This window comes from Oncorhynchus kisutch, linkage group LG17 (genome assembly GCF_002021735.2).
Source record: "Oncorhynchus kisutch isolate 150728-3 linkage group LG17, Okis_V2, whole genome shotgun sequence".
Lineage (NCBI taxonomy): Eukaryota > Metazoa > Chordata > Actinopteri > Salmoniformes > Salmonidae > Oncorhynchus > Oncorhynchus kisutch.
Genome location: NC_034190.2, coordinates 85978586 through 86004997, shown reverse-complemented (window position 1 = coordinate 86004997; position 26412 = coordinate 85978586). Strand labels below are relative to the sequence as shown.

The window sequence follows — 26412 nt, the reverse complement described above, 5'->3', positions numbered from 1 at the left end:
TTATCATTATGGGCTATCGTGAGGTCATTATGGGCTATCGTGATGTCATTATGGGCTATCGTGAGGTCATTATGGGCTATCGTGAGGTCATTATGGGCTATCGTGAGGTCATTATGGGCTATCGTGATGTCATTATGGGCTATCGTGATGTCATTATGGGCTATCGTGATGTCATTATGGGCTATCGTGATGTCATTATGGGCTATCGTGATGTCATTATGGGCTATCGTGATGTCATTATGGGCTATCGTGATGTCATTATGGGCTATCGTGATGTCATTATGGGGTATCGTGATGTCATTATGGGGTATCGTGATGTCATTATGGGGTATCGTGATGTCATTATGGGGTATCGTGATGTCATTATGGGGTATCGTGATGTCATTATGGGGTATCGTGATGTCATTATGGGGTATCGTGATGTCATTAAGGGGTATCGTGATGTCATTATGGGGTATCGTGATGTCATTATGGGGTATCGTGATGTCATTATGGGGTATTGTGATGTCATTATGGGCTATTGTGATGTCATTATGGGCTATTGTGATGTCATTATGGGGTATTGTGATGTCATTATGGGGTATTGTGATGTCATTATGGGCTATTGTGATGTCATTAAGGGGTATTGTGATGTCATTAAGGGGTATTGTGATGTCATTATGGGGTATTGTGATGTCATTATGGGGTATTGTGATGTCATTATGGGCTATTGTGATGTCATTATGGGCTATTGTGATGTCATTATGGGCTATTGTGATGTCATTATGGGCTATTGTGATGTCATTATGGGCTATTGTGATGTCATTATGGGCTATTGTGATGTCATTATGGGGTATTGCGTGTAGATTGATGAGGGGGGGGGAACAATTGAGAGATTGGAAACCCAAATTGGTCTACACGGACAAGTTCTGGCCTGGTTTAGATCTTATCTGTCGGAAAGATATCAGTTTGTCTCTGTGAATGGTTTGTCCTCTGACAAATCAACTGTAAATTTCGGTGTTCCTCAAGGTTCCGTTTTAGGACCACTATTGTTTTCACTATATATTTTACCTCTTGGGGATGTTATTCGAAAACATAATGTTAACTTTCACTGCTATGCGGATGAGACACAGCTGTACATTTCAATGAAACATGGTGAAGCCCCAAAATTGCCCTTGCTAGAAGCATGTGTTTCAGACATAAGGAAGTGGATGGCTGCAAACTTTCTACTTTTAAACTCGGACAAAACAGAGATGCTTGTTCTAGGTCCCAAGAAACAAAGAGATCTTCTGTTGAATCTGACAATTAATCTTAATGGTTGTACAGTCATCTCAAATAAAACTGTGAAGGACCTCGGCATTACTCTGGACCCTGATCTCTCTTTTGAAGAACATATCAAGACCATTTCAAGGACAGCTTTTTTCCATCTACGTAACATTGCAAAAATCTGAAACTTTCTGTCCAAAAATGATGCAGAAAAATTAATCCATGCTTTTGTCACTTCTAGGTTAGACTACTGCAATGCTCTACTTTCCGGCTACCCGGATAAAGCACTAAATAAACTTCAGTTGGTGCTAAATACGGCTGCTAGAATCCTGACTAGAACCAAAAAATGTGATCATATTACTCCAGTGCTAGCCTCTCTACACTGGCTTCCTGTCAAAATGTTTGAAAGGTCAAGGGGTCAAAATCCTTTCCAAATGCACAGTGTATGTACACACACAGTATGGATGCATACGTACAGTTGAAGTCGGAAGTTTACATACACCTTAGCCAAATACATTTAAACTCAGTTTTTCACAATTCCTGACATTAAATCCGAGTAAAAATTCCCTGTCTTAGGTCAGTTAGGATCGCCACTTTATTTTAAGAATGTGAAATGTCAGAATAATAGTAGAGAAAATGATTTATTTCAGCTTTTATTTCTTTCATCACATTCCCAGTGGGTCAGAAGTTTACATACACTCAATTAGTATTTGGTAACATTGCCTTTAAATTGTTTAACTTGGGTCAAACGTTTCGGGTAGCCTGTTGTTCTGGGACTGATTTGCACTTTTCGCACAAGTACGTTCATCTCTAGGAGACAGAACGCGTCTTCTTCCTGATCGGTATGACGGCTGTGTGGTCCAATGGTGTTTATACTTGCGTACTATTGATTGTACAGATGAACGTGGTACCTTCAGGCATTTGGAAATTGCTCCCAAGGATGAACCAGACTTGTGGAGGTCTACATTTTTTTGCTGAGGTCTTGGCTGATTTCTTTTGATTTTCTCTTGATGTCAAGCAAAGAGGCACTGAGTTTGAATGTAGGCCTTGAAATACATCCACAGATACACCTCCAATTGATTCAAATGAGCTCAATTAGCCTATCAGAAGCTTCTAAAGACATTACATAATTTTCTGGAATTTTCCAAGCTGTTTAAAGGCACAGTCTACTTAGTGTATGAAAATTCTGACCCACTGGAATTGTGATACAGTGAATTATAAGTGAAATAAACTGTCTCTAAACAATTGTTAGACAAATGACTTGTGTCATGCATAAAGTAGATGTCCTAACCGACTTGCCCAAAACTATAGTTTGTTAATTAACAAGAAATTTGTGGAGTTAAAAAGTTTTAATGACTCCAACCTAAGTGCATGTAAAACTTCCGACTTCAACTGTACATTTGTATGTTGTTGGTCCTTACCTGAACACAGCTGCTGGGGTAGGGTTCCTCTGACCCAGATACACCACTACCGGGGGTTACAGGCATATAGGATGGAGACATCTAGAACCAGAGGAAGATAAACAAACATCATATTGTGCTGGATAACCAATTCTGCGACACAACTAAAATGTCCTTATTAATTCATTTAGAGGTAATGACCTCCATCTCATATGATCCATACTGCAAATCATCCATTTGTGACATTTCAAAAAGAAAGAAATATACATCTATATATATATAAATAAATAAGTATAAATAAATAAATAAATAAATACATATTCAATTGTAGTTATTTGAACTATTTTAATAGTTGGATAGTTCCTTACTCATGATAATTACGTGTGTACACCTTTAAGAGTGTTCCGCAAATAAATGAAAAAAACCAAGCTTCAGTAAAATAGATGTTTAGTTATGAAACATTGGAGACAAGATGGTTTTCTGTAAAAAAAAGGTGCAACTGTGGACACAAAGCATCGCTCCATATGTTTCTATGGCAGAGGCTATGGTACAGCTAAGCCTAAAATCAGACCTGCCTGTGCTAATGGTTCTCCCCTTTGTTCCTCAAGCGATCCTAATGTAACAGCAACCTGAGCTCACTGGACTGGACACAGCGATACGCATGTCACCACGTGACATTTAATGTATTACCTGACCTGATGCTCCCAAGTCTCAATTATATGTGCATTCCACCTGTCACATTTACAAGTTACATTTTTAAAAATCAAGATTAAGAAAAGTTGCTCCAGGGTCCAACGAGAGAGCCCCCCTCCGGGGCCCAACCGAGAGAGCCCCCACTCCGGGGCCCAACAGAGAGAGCCCCCACTCCGGGGCCCAACCGAGAGAGCCCCCCCTCCGGGGCCCAACCGAGTGAGCCCCCCTCCGGGGCCCAACCGAGAGAGCCCCCCCCGGGGTCACATGGAACGGCTGGGGATCCCCGACGAGAGGTTTGAAAACCCCTGATCTACAACAGAGGTCTCTAACTGGCGGCCCATGGGCCAGATGGGGCTTGTAAGACGATTTAACGTGCCCCGTTAAAGGACAGAACAAAGATATGGGGTGTGTCCCAATAAGCTCTCCTTCCTCCTGAAGTGTGCACTCGTTCACTACTACCCAAAATGTAAAATGATTGGATAGGTATAGAGCATGGGCCTATGGGGTGTCCATATTACTGACCATTTCCTTTCAAATCCATGAAGGAAAGTGCACACTTCAGGAGAAAGGTTATTGGGACTCAACCACAGAGACCGTCAGAGCTTACCTGAGGTATTTGTGTGAATCGAAGTGTGCGTTCTCTAATTCTCTCCTTCTTTCTCTCTCTCGGAGGACCTGAGCCCTAGGACCATGCCTCAGGACTACCTGACATGATGACTCCTTGCTGTCCCCAGTCCATCTGACTGTGCTGCTGCTCCAGTTTCAACTGTTCTGCCTTATTATTATTCGACCATGCTGGTTATTTATGAACATTTGAACATCTTGGCCATGTTCTGTTATAATCTCCACCCGGCACAGCCAGAAGAGGACTGGCCACCCCTCATAGCCTGGTTCCTCTCTAGGTTTCGGCCTTTCTAGGGAGTTTTTCCTAGCCACTGTGCTTCTACACTTGCATTGCTTGCTGTTTGGGGTTTTAGACTGGGTTTCTGTACAGCACTTTGAGATATCAGCTGATGTACGAAGGGCTATATAAATACATTTGATTTGATTTAGTTATTGGGACTCAACCACAGAGACCGTCAGAGCTTACCTGAGGTATTTGTTCAGGCACGTCGTCGTCGTACTCCTGTAGTTCCGCCCATCCTTCTCCATCCTCTCCCCCTCCCCCAGGGCTGTGCTCCAACGACTGGGTGGTAACGGTGTAGACTGGTTCCTCTTCCTCCTCAGTCTCGTCCGTCTCTGTCGTATCACTCGAGGAGACCTGGCTCCATACTCGTCTCCTCCGTTTGGTGAAGTGTTTAGGGGGCCGACCACGTCCCCTCCCTGTCCCAACTGTTGATCCACTTCCTGGTTTTACCATACGCCATTTTGAAAGTGTCCTTCCTAATAGTACATATCCTGCTCCACGTCCTACTACAGTTCCTGGTGAAATAGAAACACTTCCTGGAAGTACACTTCCTAGTCCAATGGGAACACTCTGGCCACCTGGGTCTTCTGTCAGGTGTTTCTTAAAGCTCCCCATTAAGTCCCTTTTGGTGGGCTGGAGGGAGAAGGCTTTCAATTACAAATACATACATACTACTGACAGCATCTATAAGAGGCATTCAGACTTTGTGTCTGTGTGTGTGTGTCTGTGTGTCTGTGTCTGTGTGTCTGTGTCTGTGTGTCTGTGAAATACAATTTAAATCGTCTATGAAAAACAATGTCACGAACTAACACAAATTGAAAACACATTCTCTTAACCATCACATACCATAACCAAAAAGAACCATATACCATAAAGAACCATAAACCAAAAGAACCATAAAGAACCATAAACCAAAAAGAATCGTAAAGAACCAAATACCATAAAGAACCATAAAGAACCAAATACCATAAAGAACCATAAAGAACCAAATACCATAAAGAACCATAAACCAAAAAGAATCGTAAAGAACCAAATACCATAAAGAACCATAAAGAACCATATACCATAAAGAACCATAAACCAAAAGAACCATAAAGAACCAAATACCATAAAGAACCAAATACCATAAAGAACCATAAAGAACCAAATACCATAAAGAACCATAAAGAACCAAATACCATAAAGAACCATAAACCAAAAAGAACCAAATACCATAAAGAACCATAAAGAACCATAAACCAAAAAGAACCACAAAGAACCAAATACCATAAAGAACCATAAACCAAAAAGAATCGTAAAGAACCATAAACAAAAAATAACCATGTACCATAAAGAACCATATACAGTTGAAGTCGGAAGTTTACATACACTTAGGTTGGAGTCATTAAAACTCGTTTTTCAACCACTCCACAAATGTCTTGTCAAAGTAGGACATCTACTTTGTGCATTCCACAAGTCATTTTTCCAAGAATTGTTTACAGACCGATTATATCACAATTCCAGTGGGTCAGAAGTTTACATACACTAAGTTGACTCTGCCTTTAAACAGCTTGGAAAATTCCAGAAAATGATGTCATGGCTTTAGAAGCTTCTGATAGGCTAATTGATATCATTTGAGTCAATTGGAGGTGTACCTGTGGATGTATTTCAAGGCCTACCTTCAAAATCAGTGCCTCTTTGCTTGACATCATGGGAAAATCTAAAGAAATCAGCCAAGACCCCAGAAAAAAAAATTGTAGACCTCCACAAGCAAATTCCAAACACCTGAAGGTACCACACTCATCTGTACAAACAATAGTACACAAGTATAAACACCATGGGACCATGCAGCCGTCATACCGCTCAGGAAGGAGACGCATTCTGTCTCCTAGAGATGAACGTACTTTGGTGCGAAAAGTGCAAATCAATCCCAGAACAACAGCAAAAGACCTTCTGAAGATGCTAGAGGAAACAGGTACAAAAGTATCTATATCCACAGTGAAACGAGTCCTATATCGACATAACCTGAAAGGCCACTCAGCAAGGAAGAAGCCACTGCTCCAAAACTGCCATAAAAAAGCCAGACTACGGTTTGCAACTGCACATGGGGACAAAGATCGTACTTTTTGGAGAAATGTCCTCTGGTCTGATGAAACAAATATAGAACTGTTTGGCCATAATGACCATCGTTATTTTTGGAGGAAAAATGGAGAGGCTTGCAAGACGTAGAACACCATCCCAACCGTGAAGCATGGGGGTGGCAGCATCATGTTGTGGGGGTGCATTGCTGCAGGAGGGACAGGTGCACTTCACAAAATAGATGGCATCATGAGGCAGGAAAATGATGTGGATATATTGAAGCAACATCTCAAGACATCAGTCAGGAAGTTAAAGCTTGGTTGCAAATGGGTCTTCCAAATGGACAATGACCGCAAGCATACTTCCAAAGTTGTGGAAAAATGGCTTGAGGCCAACAAAGTCAAGGTATTGGAGTGGCCATCACAAAGTCCTGACCTCAATCCTATGGAACGTTTGTGAACAGAACTGAAAAAGTGTGTGCGAGCAAGGAGGCCTACAAACCTGACTCAGTTACACCAGTTCTGTCAGGAGGAATGGGCCAAAATTCACCCAATTTATTGTGGGAAGCTTGTGGAAGGCTACCTGACACGTTTGACCCAAGTTAAACAATTTAAAGGCAATGCTACCAAATACTAATTGAGTAAATGTATGTACACTTCTGACCCACTGGGAATGTGATGAAATAAATCATTATCTCTAATATTATTCTGACATTTCACATTCTTAAAATAAAGTGGTGGGGCCTCCCGGGTGGCGCAGTGGTCTAGGGCACTGCATCGCAGCGCTAGCTGTGCCACCAGAGACTCTGGGTTCGCACCCAGGCTCTGTCGCAGCCGGCCGCGACCGGGAGGTCCGTTAGGGAGGGTTTGGCCGGTAGGGATATCCTTGTCTCATCTCGCTCCTGTGGCGGAGCGAGGTGCACAGTGTTTCCTATGACACATTGGTGCGGCTGGCTTCCGGGTTGGATGCGCACTGTGTTAAGAAGCACGGCTTTCGACCTTCATCTCTCCCGAGTTGTCGCGATGAGACAAGATAGTAACTACTAACAATTGGACACCATGAAAAGGGGGTAAAACATGTATTTTTTAATAATAAATAAAGTTGTGATCCTAACTGATCTAATACAGGGAATTTTTACTAGGATTAAATGTCAGGAATTGTGACAAACTGAGTTTAAATATATTTGGCTAAAGTGTATGCAAACTTCCGACTACAACTGTACCATATAAAACCATATACCATATGTACCATAAACCAGATCAAATACACCAGAACCACACGTACCATAACCATATGTACCATAAATAACCATATGTACCGTAAAGAACCATATATACCATAAAGAACCACACATACCATAAAGAACCATATGTACCATAAATAACCATACACCAGAACATATGTACCATACAGCCCGATATGTACCACAAATAACAATACCCCTGAGTCGTGTGTACCATAAATAACCATACACCAGAACATATGTACCATACAGCATTATATGTACCGCAAATACCCATACACCGGATCCATATGTACCATGAATACCCATATGTGCCGTAAATGACCACACATGCCGTAAATAACCATATGTCCCATAATGAGCCATGTGTACCATAAATAACCATACACCAGAACCATATGTACCATAATAACTATATGTACCACAAATAACCATACGCCAGAACCATATGTACCATGAAAAACATATGCCCGAGCCTTATGTACCATACATACCCATACACCGGAACCATATGTACCATATACCGGAACCATATGTACCATAAAGAACCACACACCAGAACCATATGTATCATACCGGAACCATTTGTACCCCAAATAACCATACACCAGAACCATATGTACCATAAAGAACCACACACCAGAATCATATGTATCATACATAACCATACACCAGAACCATATGTACCACAAATAACCACACACAATAACCATATGTACCATATATGTACATATGTACCATTCTTTGCCATACACCGGAACCATATGTACCATGTATAACCGTACATCTGAGCCATATGTGCCATAAAGAACCATACACCAGAACCATATGTACCATACAGAACCATACACTAGAACCATATGTTCCATACAGAACCATACACCAGAACCATATGTACCATACATATCCATACACCAGAACCACGTGTCATACATATCCATATGTACCATGCATAGTCATATACCAGAACCTTATGTGCCATGCAGAACCATATGTGCCATACATACCCATACACCATAACCATATTTACCATACATCAGAACCATATGTACCATACATATGCATGAACCATATGTATCATACCGAACCACACATCTGAACCATATGTGCCATACTGAACCATACACCAGAGCCCAATGTACCATATATAGCCATACACCAGAACCATATGTACCATACAGAACCATGCACCTGAACCATATGTACCATACATATCCATATGTACCATGCATAACCATACACCTGAGCCATATGTACCATGTACCAGAACCATACACCAGAACCATATGTGCCATACATATCCATATGTGCCATACATATCCATATGTACCATACATAACCATACACCTGCACCATATGTACCATATACCAGAACCATACACCTGAACCATATGTGCCATACATATCCATATGTGCCATACATAACCATACACCTGAACCATATGTACCATACAGAACCATACACCAGAACCATATGTACCATACACCAGAACCATACACCAGAACCATATGTACCATACTGAACCATACACCAGAACCATATGTACCATACAGAACCATACACCTGAACCATACACCAGAACCATATGTACCATATTAAGACAGCGGCGGTACTTGCACTTCTGTTTCTTTTTGTTGGCCCCGCCGTTCTTGGGCTTGTCCAGGCAGTAGACACATTTACCACAATCTGTACGCTGACAGGGACCACACTGACCACAGCCCTGAGTACGCTTCTTCAATTTACCCTGAGAGAGAAAGGGAGAAACACATAAAGAAGTCGTCGTACCTGGGCGAGTGAGCAGGGGGGGGGGAAATAAAAAGAGAGGGGTAAGAATGCCATCTGGGACTCAGTCTTCCACTGACTCACCGTTATACGTGAGATGTTAGTCGGTTCATGCAGGGGTTCTTCAGAGTCACTTCCCTCGCTGTGGTTATACACCTGTAGGATGACAACAGGAAGAGAAATGTCACTAAAAAACATCTAGGGAGTTACCTTGGATGCTTCCCGAGTAGCACCGGATTCCCTACAGTGACTTTTTACACATTTTGGGATTGCAGTCCGAATTAAAAACGGATTACATTTAGATTTTGTGGTCACTGGCCCACACACACACACACACACACACCAAAGTGGAATTGTGTTTTTTTTTATTTGACAAATTAACTAAAAATGAAAATGCATAAATGACTTGTCAAATATTCAATCCCTTTGTTATGTCAAGCCTAAATAAGTTCAGGGGTAAAAATGTGCTTAACAAGTCACATAATAAGTTGCATGGACTCACTCTGTGTGCAAAAATAGTGTTTAACATGATTTTTGAAGGACTACCTCATCTCTGTACCCCATACATACAGTGGGGCAAAGAAGTATTTAGTCGGTATTTAGTATTTAAATACTTATTTTCCACCATAATTTGCTAATAAATTCATTAAAAATCCTACAATGTGATTTTCTGGATTTTCTTCTCATTTTGTCTGTCATAGTTGAAGTGTACCTATGATGAAAATTACAGGCCTCTCTCATCTTTTTAAGTGGGAGAACTTGCACAATTGGTGGCTGACTAAATACTTTTTGCCCCACTGTGCACTGTAGGATCCCTCAGTCAAGCAGTGAATTTCAAACACAGATTCAACAACAAAGACCAGGGAGGTTTTCCAATGCCTCACAAAGAAGGGTTTGGCTGTTCTAGAATCTATTTTAGTATTCCAAAATCCAGTGAAGTTATTTTTTCTACGACCAGTAGCAAAGTCCTTCACAGATTGCTCGGGGGGGGCCAGTTTGGCCGGGGGGCCAGTTTGGTCGGGGGGCCAGCTCTAGGAAGAGTCTTGGTGATTCCAAACTTCTTCCATTTAAGAATGATGGAGACCACTTGGGGACCTTCAATTCTGCAGACATGTTTTGGTACCCTTCCCCAGATCTATGCCTCGAAACAATCCTGTCTCTGAGCTCAACGGGAAATTATTTTGAACTCAAAGCTTAGTTTTTACTCTGACATGCACTGTGGGACCTTATATAGACAGGTGTGTGCCTTTCCAAATCATGTCCAATCAATTGAATTTACCACAGGTGGACTCCAAATCAAGTTGTAGAAACATCTCAAGGATGATCAATGGAAACAGGATGTACCCGAGCTCAATTTCGTGTCTCAATTGCAAAGGGCCTGAAAACGTATGTAAATACGGTATTTTTAAAAATACATTTCTAAACACCTGTTTTCGCTTTTTGTCATTATGGGGTATTGTGATGTCATTATGGGGTATTGTGATGTCATTATGGGGTATTGTGATGTCATTATGGGGTATTGTGTGTAGATGGATGAGAATTTTTGTTGTGTAGTTTAATCTATTTTAGAATAAGATTAACGTAACAAAATGTGGAAGGGAAGGGGTCTGAATACTTTCCGTAATCACTGTATACACACACACCACATGACACAATGTGGACAACTGCTTGTCGAACATCTCATTCCAAAATCATGGGCATCAATATGGAGTTGGTCCCCCCTTCGCTGCTTCTGGGAAGGCTTTCCACTAGATGTTGGAACATTGATGCTATAACAGCCTCCACTCTTCTGGGAAGGCTTTCCACTAGATGTTGGAACATTGCTGCTATAACAGCCTCCTCTCTTCTGGGAAGGCTTTCCACTAGATGTTGGAACATTGATGCTATAACAGCCTCTACTCTTCTGGGAAGACTTTCCAATAGATGTTGGAACATTGATGCTATAACAGCCTCCACTCTTCTGGGAAGGCTTTCCACTAGATGTTGGAACATTGCTGCTATAACAGCCTCCACTCTTCTGGGAAGGCTTTCCACTAGATGTTGGAACATTGATGCTATAACAGCCTCCACTCTTCTGGGAAGGCTTTCCACTAGATGTTGGAACATTGATGCTATAACAGCCTCCACTCTTCTGGGAAGGCTTTCCACTAGATGTTGGAACATTGCTGCTGGAACTCGCTTCCATTGGAAGCCACAAGAACATTAGTGAGGTCGGGCTATATTATATGATGTTGGGAAATTACACCTGGCTCGCTGTCGGCGTTCCAATTCATCCCAAAGGTGTTCGATGGGGGTTGAGGTCAGGGCTCTGTGCAGGTCAGTCAAGTTCTTCCACGGGGGCCTCCCGAGTGGTGCAGTGGTCTAAGGCACTGCATCGCAATTGCTAGATGTGCCACTAGAGATCCTGGTTCCGAGTCCAGGCTCTGTCGCAACTGGCCGCGACCGGGAGACCTGTGGAATTGCTTCCGGGTTAAGCGGGCATTGTGTCAAGAAGCAGTGTGGCTTGGTTGGGTCGTGTTTCGGAGGACGCATGGCTCTTGATCTTCGCAGCGATGAGACAAGACTAGCTACTAAATGGATACCACGAAATTAGGGAGAAGGGGTAAAATAAAAATATATATAATAATAATATATCCTTCCACACCGATCTCAACAAAGCTGAAACAGGAACGGGCCTTCCCCAAACTGTTGCCACAAAGTTGGAAGCACAGAACCATCTAGAATGTCATTGTATGCTGTAGCGTTAAGATATCCCTTCACTGGAACGAAGGGGCCTGAACCATGAAAAACAACCCCAGACCATTATTCCTCCTCCACCAAACTTTAAAGTTGGCACTATGCATTCAGGTAACATGAGGAATGACTACCATCTCTGTACCCCACACATACAGATAATTGTAAGGTCCCTCAGTCGAGCGGTGAATTTTAAACACAGATTCAACCGCAAAGACCAGGGAAGTTTACCAATGCCTTGCAAAGGGATACTTATTGGTAGATGGGTACAAAATTAAAAACAGCAGACATTGAATATCGCTCAGTTTAAAGGCTGTGATAGGAGAAAACTGAGGATGGATCAACATTATATGGTGACTCTACAATACTAACCTACATGACGGAGTGAAACTAAGGAAGCCTGTACAGAATTAAAATATTCCAAAACATGCATCCTGTTTGTAACGAGGCACTACAGTATAACTGCAAAAAATGTGGCAAAGCAATTCACCTTTTTTCCTGAATACAAAGTGTTATGTTTGGGGCAAATCCAATACATTACTGAGTACCACTCTCCATATTTTCAAGCGTAGTGGTGGCTGCATCATGTTATGAGTATTCTTGTAATCGTTAAGGGCTCCCGAGTGGCGCAGCGTTCTAAGGCACTGCATCTCAGTGCAAGAGGCGTCACTACAGTCCCTGGTTCACATCCGGCCGTGATTGGGAGTCCCATAGGGCGGCGCACAATTGGCCCAGCGTCTTCCGGGTTTGGCCAGAGTAGGGTAGGCCATCATTGTAAATAAGAATTTGTTCTTAACTCACTAGTTTGTTTTACGTTTAACCTTTAACCTAACAAAAAAATAATACATTTAAGGACTGGAGAGTTTTTAAGGATAAAAAAATCCAAACGGAATGGAGCTAAGCACAGGCAAAATCCTAGAGTAAAAGCCTGGTTCAGTCTGTTTTCCACCAGACGCTAGGAGATGAATTCACCTTTCAGCAAGACAATAACCTAAAACCCAATGCCAAATCTACACTGGAGATGCTTACCAAGGAGACAGTGAATGTTCCTGAGTGGCCGAGTTATAGTATTTGGCTAAAAATCTGCTTGAAAATCTATGGCAAGACATGATGGGTGCCTAGCAATGACCAGCAAACAATTTGACCAACAAACAATTTGCTTGAAGAATTTTGTAAATAACAAATAAAATAAATTAAAAGCTCTTAGAGATTTACCAAGAAAGACCCAAAGCTGTAATCGCTGCCAAAGCTGATTCTAACATGTATTGACTCAAGGGTGTGAATACTTCTGTAAATGACATATTTCTGCATTTCATTTTAAAAATACATTCGCAAACATTCCCCCCAAAATGATTACTTTTGTCATTATGGGATATTGTGTGTAGATGGGTGAAAAAAAAAGATTGAATCCATTTTGAATTCAGACTAACACCAAAACATGTGGAATAAGTCAAGGGGTATGAATACTTTCTGAAGGCACTGTATATAGTGCACTATATAGGGAATATGGTGTCAGTTGGGGCACAGGCCTTGTCACACACCTAATAATAATGCACTGTATCCATGTGGGTGGTGTCCCTCAAGGCTCTACTCTCGGTCCTCTGCGTGTCATTATTTATATAATTGAGTGGTATATCCATTATATAGGCGACGACAGACAACGTCTTAGCCTCCCATTAGAAAGAAGTCTTCTGAACTCAATGGGACTTCCTGGTTAAATAAATATGTTCAATATGTTAAAAAAAACTTACAATTTTCTCTGGCTTCCACTCTACTTCCTCCTCCTTCTCTTTCACCCGTACCTTCTGTAAAAAGACATGGGTTTGCTAGCCTATGCAATTTGTTTTATTTGCCGAGTATATAGTGTTTACACCCCTCTTACGCAAAATTTATAAATCTAAGGATTAGAACCACCCGTACACCAACTGACTTAACTGTCCCCATGGGGACATTTTGTTGCAGTGTCAAATACACGTTTAAAGTGGTGTTTAAATACAAAACAGAATTGACAAACACCCATATTAAAATCAATTCATAAATACAAACCTTTCTCTGTGGTTTCAACTCTTGTTTTTCTTCCTCTTTAACCTTCTGGAAGATTTCCCATCATGAGAAATTCAATTGACATATCATCCAAATGCTTTTTGTACGCAAGGACAGTGACAACCAAAACCAATCAATTACCATCAATTCAGTCAATCAACAAATACCTGTTGAGGAGTCCTCATCTTCTTCTGTGGCTTTTCTTCTTCTTCTTCTTCTTCCTCCTCCTCCTCTTCTTCCTCCTCCTCTTTCTCCTCTTCTTCCAGTTCTTTCACAGATTCTTTCATCTTGGCTTTTCTCTGTGGGGACAACAGAACAATCTTGACCTTATCTGTGGCCTATATAAGGTCGCAAAATTGTGTTAACTTTCCCCAAATCCCGATTGGAAGATTTATGGATTTCCTGCTAATTCCATCCTGAATGCAGGATGTCTTCCAACAGAGTGTTACACATATATATATATATATATTTTTTTTTATTATCTCCAGCGCATTCAGAACGGATTCAGACCCCTTGATATTTTGTTTTGTTATATATATATATATATATATATAGATAGGACAATGACCCTAAGCAAACAGCCAAGACAACGCGTGATTGACCCAGCCAGAGCCCGGACTTGAACCCAATCGAACATCTCTGGAGAGATCTGAAAATAGCTGTTCAGCAACGCTCCCCATCAAACCTGACAGCTTGAGAGAATCTCCCCAAATACAGGTGTGCCAAGCTTGTCGTGTCATACCCAAGAAGACTCGAGGCTGTAATCTCTGCCAAAGGTGCTTCAACAAAGTACTGCGTAAAGGGTCTAAATACTTATGAAAATGTATTATTTCATTTATTTTAAATTAGAAACAAAATTGTTGAAAAAAAAATTGACTGGCTGTCCGGGTCCTCTTTGTGACATCAAACCACAAAAAAAAAGTCTGATCGAATTTAATATTTTTTATCTGATTTATTATTATTATTATTATTATTATTATTATTATTATTATTATTATTATATTTAAAAGGGAGGTGTAACTTTGCATTAGGACTTTTGATGTCTATGCAAATCCCTAATGTCCAGGTGGTTGTTTATGCTACCCTATCCTTCAAGAAAGAAAACCAAATTACAATTGTTCCTCGTTGAAACGCTTTGTTAGTTAAAAATTGTAATTTAAGTTTACTTCCTAAATTGACTAGAATTTAAATGAAATGGTCCAACCCTACATCTTACCGATATACTAGGTCTCCTGGTGACCTTGGTTGATTTGTGTCCAAACCGCTTACGCTCCATCTGAAAAACAAAGCGCAAACCAAGAGCAGATGAGGAGTACCTTATCAAAGAAACACATCATAAAAAAACATGCTAATTCCATGTAGAATTAATACTTATAAAAATGTTTTAAAAAGTATATTTCTGGAGTGCTGTCAATTTCATTCATTTAGTATGCCTCCTCAATGGCAACACTTTCCCTATATAGTGCACTACTTTCTACCAGAACCCTATGGGCCCTGATCAGAAGTAGTGCAATAAATAGGCAATAGGGTGCCATTTGGGATGCGCCCACTTAAAATATGGTATACATTAAAAACCACCTTAGCGTAAAGTGGAGTCAGGTTAAAAAGCGTACCTTTAGCGTAAAGTAGAGTCAGGTTAAGAAGTGTACCTTAGCGTAAAGTGGAGTCAGGTTAAAAAGCATACCTTTAGCGTAAAGTAGAGTCAGGTTAAAAAGCGTACCTTAGCGTAAAGTGGAGTCAGGTTAAAAAGCATACCTTTAGCGTAAAGTAGAGTCAGGTTAAAAAGCGTACCTTTAGCGTAAGGTGGAGTCAGGTTAAAAAGCGTACCGTAAAGTGGAGTCAGGTTCAAAAGCGTACCGTAGCGTAAAGTAGAGTCAAGTTAAAAAGCGTACCTTAGCGTAAAGTGGAGTCAGGTTAAAAAGCGTACCGTAGTGTAAAGTAGAGTCAGGTTAAAAAGCGTACCTTAGCGTAAAGTAGAGTCAGGTTAAAAAGCGTACCTTAGCGTAAAGTAGAGTCAGGTTAAAAAGCGTACTGTAGCGTATAGTGGAGTCAGGTTAAAAAGCGTACCTTAGCGTATAGTGGAGTCAGGTTAAAAAGCATACCTTAGTGTAAAGTGGAGTCGTGCCGCTGTTGCCGAATTCATCTTCTTTGAACTCCAGTTGTTTCCCCCCTAGAACCCATTTATCCCCTCCCACCTGAGGACAGACCGACCAGCACAACACAGTCACTACAGCACACTACGGGAAGGGAGGGACATAGCAACCAGCACAACACAGTCACTACAGCACACTACGGGAAGGGAGGGACATAGCAACCAGCACAACACAGTCACTACAGCACGCTACGGGAAGGGAAGATGGGAGGGACATAGCAACCAGCACAACATAGTCACTACAGCACACTACGGGAAGGGAGGGACATAGCAACCAGCACAACACAGTCACTACAGCACACTACGGGAAGGGAGGGACATAGCAACCAGCACAACACAGTCACTACAGCACACTACGGGAAGGGAGGGACATAGCAACCAGCACAACACAGTCACTACAGCACACTACGGGAAGGGAAGATGGGAGGGACATAGCAACCAGCACAACACAGTCACTACAGCACACTACAGGAAGGGAGGGACATAGCAACCAGCACAACACAGTCACTACAGCACACTACGGGAAGGGAAGATGGGAGGGACATAGCAACCAGCACAACACAGTCACTACAGCACACTACGGGAAGGGAAGGGACAGAGCAACCAGCACAACACAGTCACTACAGCACACTACAGGAAGGGAAGGGACATAGCAACCAGCACAACACAGTCACTACAGCACACTACGGGAAGGGAAGGGACAGAGCAACCAGCACAACACAGTCACACTATGTTTGAGTTCCAAATGGCACTCGAATCCGTATAGTGTGCACTACTTTTGACCAGGCTCACAGTGTAGTGCACAATATAGGGAATAGGGTGCCATCTACTAATGTACTTCTAGTAGGGTTGCAGAATGTGATTACATTTCCCAACGTTCCAGTAAAATCAGAAGGAAATAAAGTAATCCCGGGATAATAACCGGGATTTCCAGAAAACCTGGGAAAGTTAGCAGCATTTGTTGCAACCCGATCCCGTTACCAGTTAACGACCCCGTTACCAGATAACGACCCCGTTACCAGATAACGACCCCGTTACCAGATAACGACCCCGTTACCAGATAACGACCCCGTTACCAGATAATGACCCCGTTACCATCGGCCTAAATTAATCACTTTGATTTATACATTTAAAAAATGTAAAAACCATGACGTTTGCACTCATGTTTGTAAAGGTTAATAAGAGGCTAGTTAGTAGAAAGAAATGAACAGCTTTAACCCACAGCTTTAACCCACAGCTTTAACCCACAGCTTTAACCCACAGCTTTAACCCACAGCTTTAACCCACAGCTTTAACCCACAGCTTTAACCCGTGCATTGATTAGTCTGGAATCTGGAGGTCAGTGAAAAAAAACAGTAAATAAGGAAACAAACGCTATGCTAAGAACTATTCTATTCTACAACTATTGTGGCGTCCCGCAAGGCTCAGTTCTAGACCCTCTAATTAGTGAGCTGACAACGATTCCTGCAGCGCAAATAGCCCAATGCTTGTGCTGCACTTGCCTTAGAAACAAAATCGACACCTTCTAAAAACATAGAATCATTCAAAAGCATTATTGTGGTGAATTCAGTCCGTCTTCAACACCCTGTGTGACAACAGCTCTAGTCACCTCCGAAATGGTGATAGACTCTCATGTGTCGGTAATCACGGAAATGGCTCAGGTGCATGCTTCCTAGAGCGCTGCAAGTAGAGCAGGATGTTGTCCCAACTAGGCCCTACACTGAGCTACAAAACGAATTGATCACTCCAGTGATTGACTAAATTCAACACATCTGGTCTTCTAAGATTAAATCAATCTAAAACATGAGGGGACCAGAAAGTCCAGGACCATGGTTGCTACCCGTGTCCTAGGCAACCAGAGTTTCTACTCCTTATATAGCAGTGTTTATTTCACCATTGTACTTTTGTCTTTCACTTGATTCCTCTTTGTCTTCCAGAACAAAAAAATATATTTATATATATATATATATATGTATATATATTGTGTCAGCGGATGAATAGGGTAGAGACAGGTTGTGGAAGTGAGGGGGTATAGTTTTTTCAGCTGAAACACGTCCCCCACAGTCCTCCCTCAATAGCAAACCTTAATCCCCTGCCCTTTTAGTGAACGTTCCGATAATTTAAACATTATAGCTCACACTAATACGACAACACAATACCACAATGGGATACCTAACTACAAAACAAGCAATATTCACCAAGATCTACTACCTACAACTACCCACCTCATAACTTATGTCGTACCTTCAACTCTGTTGGAAGTTGCTTCTTGGAATGAATTATTACTGTACCTCAGCAGAGTCTGCCAATGGAACTATGGCCTTTTTCCCCCATCTCTTAGCACGGACAGTGGCCGCTACTGCTACTCGCTGTTTGTTTGTTACCTGTGCATAGTCACTTCGCCCCCACCTACATGTACAAATGACCTCAACTGACTCGGTAACGGGGCCCCCTGTATATAGCCTCGTTATGTTATTCTTATTGTGTTACTTTTAATTGATTTATAGCGACTGGACCAACTGACAGACCCTGCCAGACCGGTGGCCATATAACGACTGGACCAACTGACAGACCCTGTCAGACCGGTGGCCGTATAACGACTGGACCAACTGACAGACCCTGCCAGACCGGTGGCCGTTTAACGACTGGACCAACTGACAGACCCTGTCAGACCGGTGGCCGTTTAACGACTGGACCAACTGACAGACCCTGTCAGACCGGTGGCCGTATAACGACTGGACCAACTGACAGACCCTGCCAGACCGGTGGCCGTATAACGACTGGACCAACTGACAGTCCCTGCCAGACCGGTGGCAGCATAACGACTGGACCAACTGACAGACCCTGCCAGACCGGTGGCCGTATAACGACTGGACCAACTGACAGACCCTGTCAGACCGGTGGCCGTATAACGACTGGACCAACTGACAGACCCTGCCAGACCGTTGGCCGTATAACGACTGGACCAACTGACAGACCCTGACTCTGCTGCAACTAAAAGAAATGTGCATCAGGACCAACACAGGACATTGTAGGGTGATCCAGGATCAGCTTCCTCTCCACCAAACCATTAGTGGAGAAAATGCTAAACTGACTCAGGATCAGTGTCTGAGGTGCAACTTCACCTTACATTAACATAGAACAGGGAGAATAATACAGACGATAGTAAACAGCTACAGAATTAAAAGGATGCTTTATCCAATCAGACTAGCAGAACAGGAGTAGCCAACACATGCAGAGTGAAAGACAGTTCGGCGGGCAGAGATGGATCATGTTAGGTCGGTCTTACCTTTCTGAACACAATACTTGGGGACTGTTTCTTCTCAGCTGGAGAACACAAAAAAAACACAAATACTTCAACCAAACAGACAGAAAGATGCCCCGAGGACTGTATATAATACAAAACTACAGCCACTCAAAGTGACTCTTTTCCTCGAGACTCATCTGAACCAACAAGCGACAAAGATTTACAGTTGACTGTTGTCTTCTAGATATAACTGCCACACATCCAAGTGCTCCACACACACCATGGTCAGGAATCCCAGCATCCCTGGGGGATTTTTTGATTCATTAAGGTTATTTCAGAATAGTGGATCCGATTTTAAGACCTTTGTTTCCCAGGACAAAAGGTCCCGAAGCTTCTGCATTTGTGTTTTTTATCTTTACCAGAATAAAAGATAAATTGTACAAGTGCTAGTGAATTTCCATAGCGGCTGCTAGCTAAATATGCAAAGGCAAATAAACGAATTGCAAAGACAGGCAATCCAGCTCATAAAGTTATACATCTATAGGTAGAATATAATTTTTTTGTGAGGTTGGATATTTACAAGCCAATGTGAACGAGAGACATTGTGCAAATGAACAAAGTTTTAACGCATGCTTGTCTGAAGGAATAACAGCACTGTCTCTGGAGCAGCATGTGCACACGCTAGTGTTGCACGGTATACCGAAACGTCAGTACTTTGTTGATACTAGAACATGAAAAACGGGTACTAGAATTTGTTACTTTCGGTACTTCTGTCAAAATGTGTCTCACGGATCAAGGCTGCGTATCAGTGCAGCAGACCCCTTACTATAGATCTGCCGGTCTGATCCACTAGCCTGGGAGTCTGGACTGCATCATGTTAGCTCCACTAACTCACCGCTAGCCTGGGAGTCTGGACTGCATCATGTTAGCTCCACTAACTCACTGCTAGCCTGGGAATCTGGACTGCATCATGTTAGCTCCACTAACTCACTGCTAGCCTGGGAGTCTGGACTGCATCATGTTAGCTCCACTAACTCACTGTTAGCCTGGGAGTCTGGGCTGCATCATGTTAGCTCCACTAACTCACTGCTAGCCTGGGAGTCTGGACTGCATCATGTTAGCTCCACTAACTCACTGCTAGCCTGGGAGTCTGGACTGCATCATGTTAGCTCCACTAACTCACTGCTAGCCTGGGAGTCTGGACTGCATCATGTTAGCTCCACTAACTCACTGTTAGCCTGGGAGTCTGGGCTGCATCATGTTAGCTCCACTAACTCACTGCTAGCCTGGGAGTCTGGACTGCATCATGTTAGCTCCACTAACTCACTGCTAGCCTGGGAGTCTGGACTGCATCATGTTAGCTCCACTAAGTCACTGCTAGCCTGGGAGTCTGGACTGCATCATGTTAGCTCCACTAACTCACTGTTAGCCTGGGAGTCTGGACTGCATCATGTTAGCTCCACTAACTCACTGTTAGCCTGGGAGTCTGGACTGCATCATGTTAGCTCCACTAACTCACTGCTAGCCTGGGAGTCTGGACTGCATCATGTTAGCTCCACTAAGTCACTGCTAGCCTGGGAGTCTGGACTGCATCATGTTAGCTCCACTAAGTCACTGCTAGCCTGGGAATCTGGACTGCATCATGTTAGCTCCACTAACTCACTGTTAGCCTGGGAGTCTGGACTGCATCATGTTAGCTCCACTAAGTCACTGCTAGCCTGGGAGTCTGGACTGCATCATGTTAGCTCCACTAAGTCACTGCTAGCCTGGGAGTCTGGACTGCATCATGTTAGCTCCACTAACTCACTGCTAGCCTGGGAGTCTGGACTGCATCATGTTAGCTCCACTAAGTCACTGCTAGCCTGGGAGTCTGGACTGCATCATGTTAGCTCCACTAAGTCACTGCTAGCCTGGGAGTCTGGACTGCATCATGTTAGCTCCACTAACTCACTGCTAGCCTGGGAGTCTGGACTGCATCATGTTAGCTCCACTAACTCACTGTTAGCCTGGGAGTCTGGGCTGCATCATGTTAGCTCCACTAACTCACTGCTAGCCTGGGAGTCTGGACTGCATCATGTTAGCTCCACTAACTCACTGTTAGCCTGGGAGTCTGGGCTGCATCATGTTAGCTCCACTAACTCACTGCTAGCCTGGGAGTCTGGACTGCATCATGTTAGCTCCACTAAGTCACTGCTAGCCTGGGAGTCTGGACTGCATCATGTTAGCTCCACTAACTCACTGTTAGCCTGGGAGTCTGGGCTGCATCATGTTAGCTCCACTAACTCACTGCTAGCCTGGGAGTCTGGACTGCATCATGTTAGCTCCACTAACTCACTGTTAGCCTGGGAGTCTGGGCTGCATCATGTTAGCTCCACTACCTCACTGCTAGCCTGGGAGTCTGGACTGCATCATGTTAGCTCCACTAACTCACTGCTAGCCTGGGAGTCTGGACTGCATCATGTTAGCTCCACTAACTCACTGCTAGCCTGGGAGTCTGGACTGCATCATGTTAGCTCCACTAAGTCACTGCTAGCCTGGGAGTCTGGACTGCATCATGTTAGCTCCACTAACTCACTGCTAGCCTGGGAGTCTGGACTGCATCATGTTAGCTCCCCTAACTCACTGCTAGCCTGGGAGTCTGGACTGCATCATGTTAGCTCCACTAAGTCACTGCTAGCCTGGGAGTCTGGACTGCATCATGTTAGCTCCACTAACTCACTGTTAGCCTGGGAGTCTGGGCTGCATCATGTTAGCTCCACTAACTCACTGCTAGCCTGGGAGTCTGGACTGCATCATGTTAGCTCCACTAAGTCACTGCTAGCCTGGGAGTCTGGACTGCATCATGTTAGCTCCACTAACTCACTGTTAGCCTGGGAGTCTGGGCTGCATCATGTTAGCTCCACTAACTCACTGCTAGCCTGGGAGTCTGGACTGCATCATGTTAGCTCCACTAACTCACTGTTAGCCTGGGAGTCTGGGCTGCATCATGTTAGCTCCACTACCTCACTGCTAGCCTGGGAGTCTGGACTGCATCATGTTAGCTCCACTAACTCACTGCTAGCCTGGGAGTCTGGACTGCATCATGTTAGCTCCACTAACTCACTGCTAGCCTGGGAGTCTGGACTGCATCATGTTAGCTCCACTAACTCACTGTTAGCCTGGGAGTCTGGGCTGCATCATGTTAGCTCCACTAACTCACTGCTAGCCTGGGAGTCTGGACTGCATCATGTTAGCTCCACTAAGTCACTGCTAGCCTGGGAGTCTGGACTGCATCATGTTAGCTCCACTAACTCACTGTTAGCCTGGGAGTCTGGGCTGCATCATGTTAGCTCCACTAACTCACTGCTAGCCTGGGAGTCTGGACTGCATCATGTTAGCTCCACTAACTCACTGTTAGCCTGGGAGTCTGGGCTGCATCATGTTAGCTCCACTACCTCACTGCTAGCCTGGGAGTCTGGACTGCATCATGTTAGCTCCACTAACTCACTGCTAGCCTGGGAGTCTGGACTGCATCATGTTAGCTCCACTAACTCACTGCTAGCCTGGGAGTCTGGACTGCATCATGTTAGCTCCACTAAGTCACTGCTAGCCTGGGAGTCTGGACTGCATCATGTTAGCTCCACTAACTCACTGCTAGCCTGGGAGTCTGGACTGCATCATGTTAGCTCCCCTAACTCACTGCTAGCCTGGGAGTCTGGACTGCATCATGTTAGCTCCACTAAGTCACTGCTAGCCTGGGAGTCTGGACTGCATCATGTTAGCTCCACTAACTCACTGTTAGCCTGGGAGTCTGGGCTGCATCATGTTAGCTCCACTAACTCACTGCTAGCCTGGGAGTCTGGACTGCATCATGTTAGCTCCACTAAGTCACTGCTAGCCTGGGAGTCTGGACTGCATCATGTTAGCTCCACTAACTCACTGTTAGCCTGGGAGTCTGGGCTGCATCATGTTAGCTCCACTAACTCACTGCTAGCCTGGGAGTCTGGACTGCATCATGTTAGCTCCACTAACTCACTGTTAGCCTGGGAGTCTGGGCTGCATCATGTTAGCTCCACTACCTCACTGCTAGCCTGGGAGTCTGGACTGCATCATGTTAGCTCCACTAACTCACTGCTAGCCTGGGAGTCTGGACTGCATCATGTTAGCTCCACTAACTCACTGCTAGCCTGGGAGTCTGGACTGCATCATGTTAGCTCCACTAACTCACTGCTAGCCTGGGAGTCTGGACTGCATCATGTTAGCTCCCCTAACTCACTGCTAGCCTGGGAGTCTGGACTGCATCATGTTAGCTCCACTAAGTCACTGCTAGCCTGAGAGTCTGGACTGCATCATGTTAGCTCCACTAACTCACTGCTAGCCTGGGAGTCTGGACTGCATCATGTTAGCTCCACTAAGTCACTGCTAGCCTGGAGGTCTGGACTGCATCATGTTAGCTCCACTAAGTCACTGCTAGCCTGGGAATCTGGACTGCATCATGTTAGCTCCACTAACTCACTGTTAGCCTGGGAGTCTGGACTGCATCATGTTACCTCCACTAAGTCACTGCTAGCCTGGGAGTCTGGACTGCATCATGTTAGCTCCACTAAGTCACTGCTAGCCTGGGAGTCTGGACTGCATCATGTTAGCTCCACTAACTCACTGCTAGCCTGGGAGTCTGGACTGCATCAAGTTAGCTCCACTAAGTCACTGCTAGCCTGGGAGTCTGGACTGCATCATGTTAGCTCCACTAAGTCACTGCTAGCCTGGGAGTCTGGACTGCATCATGTTAGCTCCACTAACTCACTGCTAGCCTGGGAGTCTGGACTGCATCATGTTAGCTCCACTAAGTCACTGCTAGCCTGGGAGTCTGGACTGCATCATGTTAGCTCCACTAACTCACTGCTAGCCTGGGAGTCTGGACTGCATCATGTTAGCTCCACTAACTCACTGCTAGCCTGGGAGTCTGGACTGCATCATGTTAGCTCCACTAACTCACTGCTAGCCTGGGAGTCTGGACTGCATCATGTTAGCTCCACTAAGTCACTGCTAGCCTGGGAGTCTGGGCTGCATCATGTTAGCTCCACTAAGTCACTGCTAGCCTGGGAGTCTGGACTGCATCATGTTAGCTCCACTAACTCACTGCTAGCCTGGGAGTCTGGACTGCATCATGTTAGCTCCACTAACTCACTGCTAGCCTGGGAGTCTGGACTGCATCATGTTAGCTCCACTAACTCACTGCTAGCCTGGGAGTCTGGACTGCATCATGTTAGCTCCACTAAGTCACTGCTAGCCTGGGAGTCTGGACTGCATCATGTTAGCTCCACTAAGTCACTGCTAGCCTGGGAGTCTGGACTGCATCATGTTAGCTCCCCTAACTCACTGCTAGCCTGGGAGTCTGGACTGCATCATGTTAGCTCCACTAAGTCACTGCTAGCCTGGGAGTCTGGACTGCATCATGTTAGCTCCACTAAGTCACTGCTAGCCTGGGAGTCTGGACTGCATCATGTTAGCTCCACTAAGTCACTGCTAGCCTGGGAATCTGGACTGCATCATGTTAGCTCCACTAACTCACTGCTAGCCTGTACTGGGAGTCTGGACTGCATCATGTTAGCTCCCCTAACTCACTGCTAGCCTGTACTGGGAGTCTGGACTGCATCATGTTAGCTCCACTAACTCACTGCTAGCCTGGGAGTCTGGACTGCATCATGTTAGCTCCACTAAGTCACTGCTAGCCTGGGAGTCTGGACTGCATCATGTTAGCTCCACTAAGTCACTGCTAGCCTGGGAGTCTGGACTGCATCATGTTAGCTCCACTAACTCACTGCTAGCCTGGGAGTCTGGACTGCATCATGTTAGCTCCACTAACTCACTGCTAGCCTGGGAGTCTGGACTGCATCATGTTAGCTCCACTAACTCACTGCTAGCCTGGGAGTCTGGGCTGCATCATGTTAGCTCCACTAACTCACTGCTAGCCTGGGAGTCTGGACTGCATCATGTTAGCTCCACTAACTCACTGCTAGCCTGGGAGTCTGGGCTGTATCATGCTAGCGCCACTGCTAGCCTGTACTGGGAGTCTGGACTGCATCATGTTAGCTCCACTAAGTCACTGCTAGCCTGGGAGTCTGGGCTGTATCATGTTAGCTCCACTAACTCACTGCTAGCCTGGGAGTCTGGACTGCATCATGTTAGCTCCACTAACTCACTGCTAGCCTGGGAGTCTGGACTGCATCATGTTAGCTCCACTAACTCACTGCTAGCCTGGGAGTCTGGGCTGTATCATGTTAGCTCCACTAACTCACTGTTAGCCTGGGAGTCTGGACTGCATCATGTTAGCTCCCCTCTCATGCTGCACAGAAGTTAATATGCTTGAATAATGTGATACAGCATGTAGAGATGTTGAAACTGCCATTATTTTATCGGTTTCCTTTAAAACAACGAGAAAAATCCTAAAATGACACGTCAATAAACAAAGTAGAATAATGGTCTTATTACTTATGTATGACCACTAGGGCGATGAAGTGATATCTACCTGAAACCCTTTAGACACAGTATAACTGAGTTCGATATCTACTGAAACCCTTTACAGGCTGAAAACACTGCTCGCATGCAAAATAAATGTAGAAATCTATATTATTCAATTATTGCGCCAACGAGCGTCTGCGTTGCCAAGGGCTAAAATAAAAGTCAGTTCTATTTGTGACGCAGATCTTGCTGCAAGTCCTGCCTCGTCGGTTTATAGAAGCAGGCACCCACGTGCCATCTCCTCGTTGGTTTATAGAAGCAGGTACCCACGTGCCATCTCCTCGTTGGTTTATAGAAGCAGGTACCCACGTGCCATCTCCTCATTGGTTTATAGAAGCAGGTACCCACGTGCCATCTCCTCATTGGTTTATAGAAGCAGGTACCCACGTGCCATCTCCTAATTGGTT

At 44.1% G+C, this 26412-nt stretch overlaps 1 protein-coding gene across 4 annotated transcripts in view; it reads right to left on the bottom strand.

The window, feature by feature from the left end:
• mbd1a (methyl-CpG binding domain protein 1a) overlaps positions 1-26412 on the bottom strand; it is a 47472-nt gene that overhangs the window by 5968 nt on the left and 15092 nt on the right. The window contains exons 7-16 of one of the 4 annotated variants that reach the window (XM_020507042.2): positions 19547-19584; positions 16208-16300; positions 15322-15381; positions 14273-14404; positions 14109-14153; positions 13814-13867; positions 9414-9485; positions 9139-9291; positions 4429-4878; positions 2667-2747 (exon numbers count right to left, since the gene is read on the bottom strand). In XM_020507042.2, coding sequence (XP_020362631.2) covers positions 2667-2747; positions 4429-4878; positions 9139-9291; positions 9414-9485; positions 13814-13867; positions 14109-14153; positions 14273-14404; positions 15322-15381; positions 16208-16300; positions 19547-19584 — 1178 coding nt within the window. The remainder of the gene's footprint in view (positions 1-2666; positions 2748-4428; positions 4879-9138; positions 9292-9413; positions 9486-13813; positions 13868-14108; positions 14154-14272; positions 14405-15321; positions 15382-16207; positions 16301-19546; positions 19585-26412) is intronic. The other 3 variants (XM_031794875.1, XM_031794876.1, XM_031794877.1) reach the window with 3 other exon arrangements.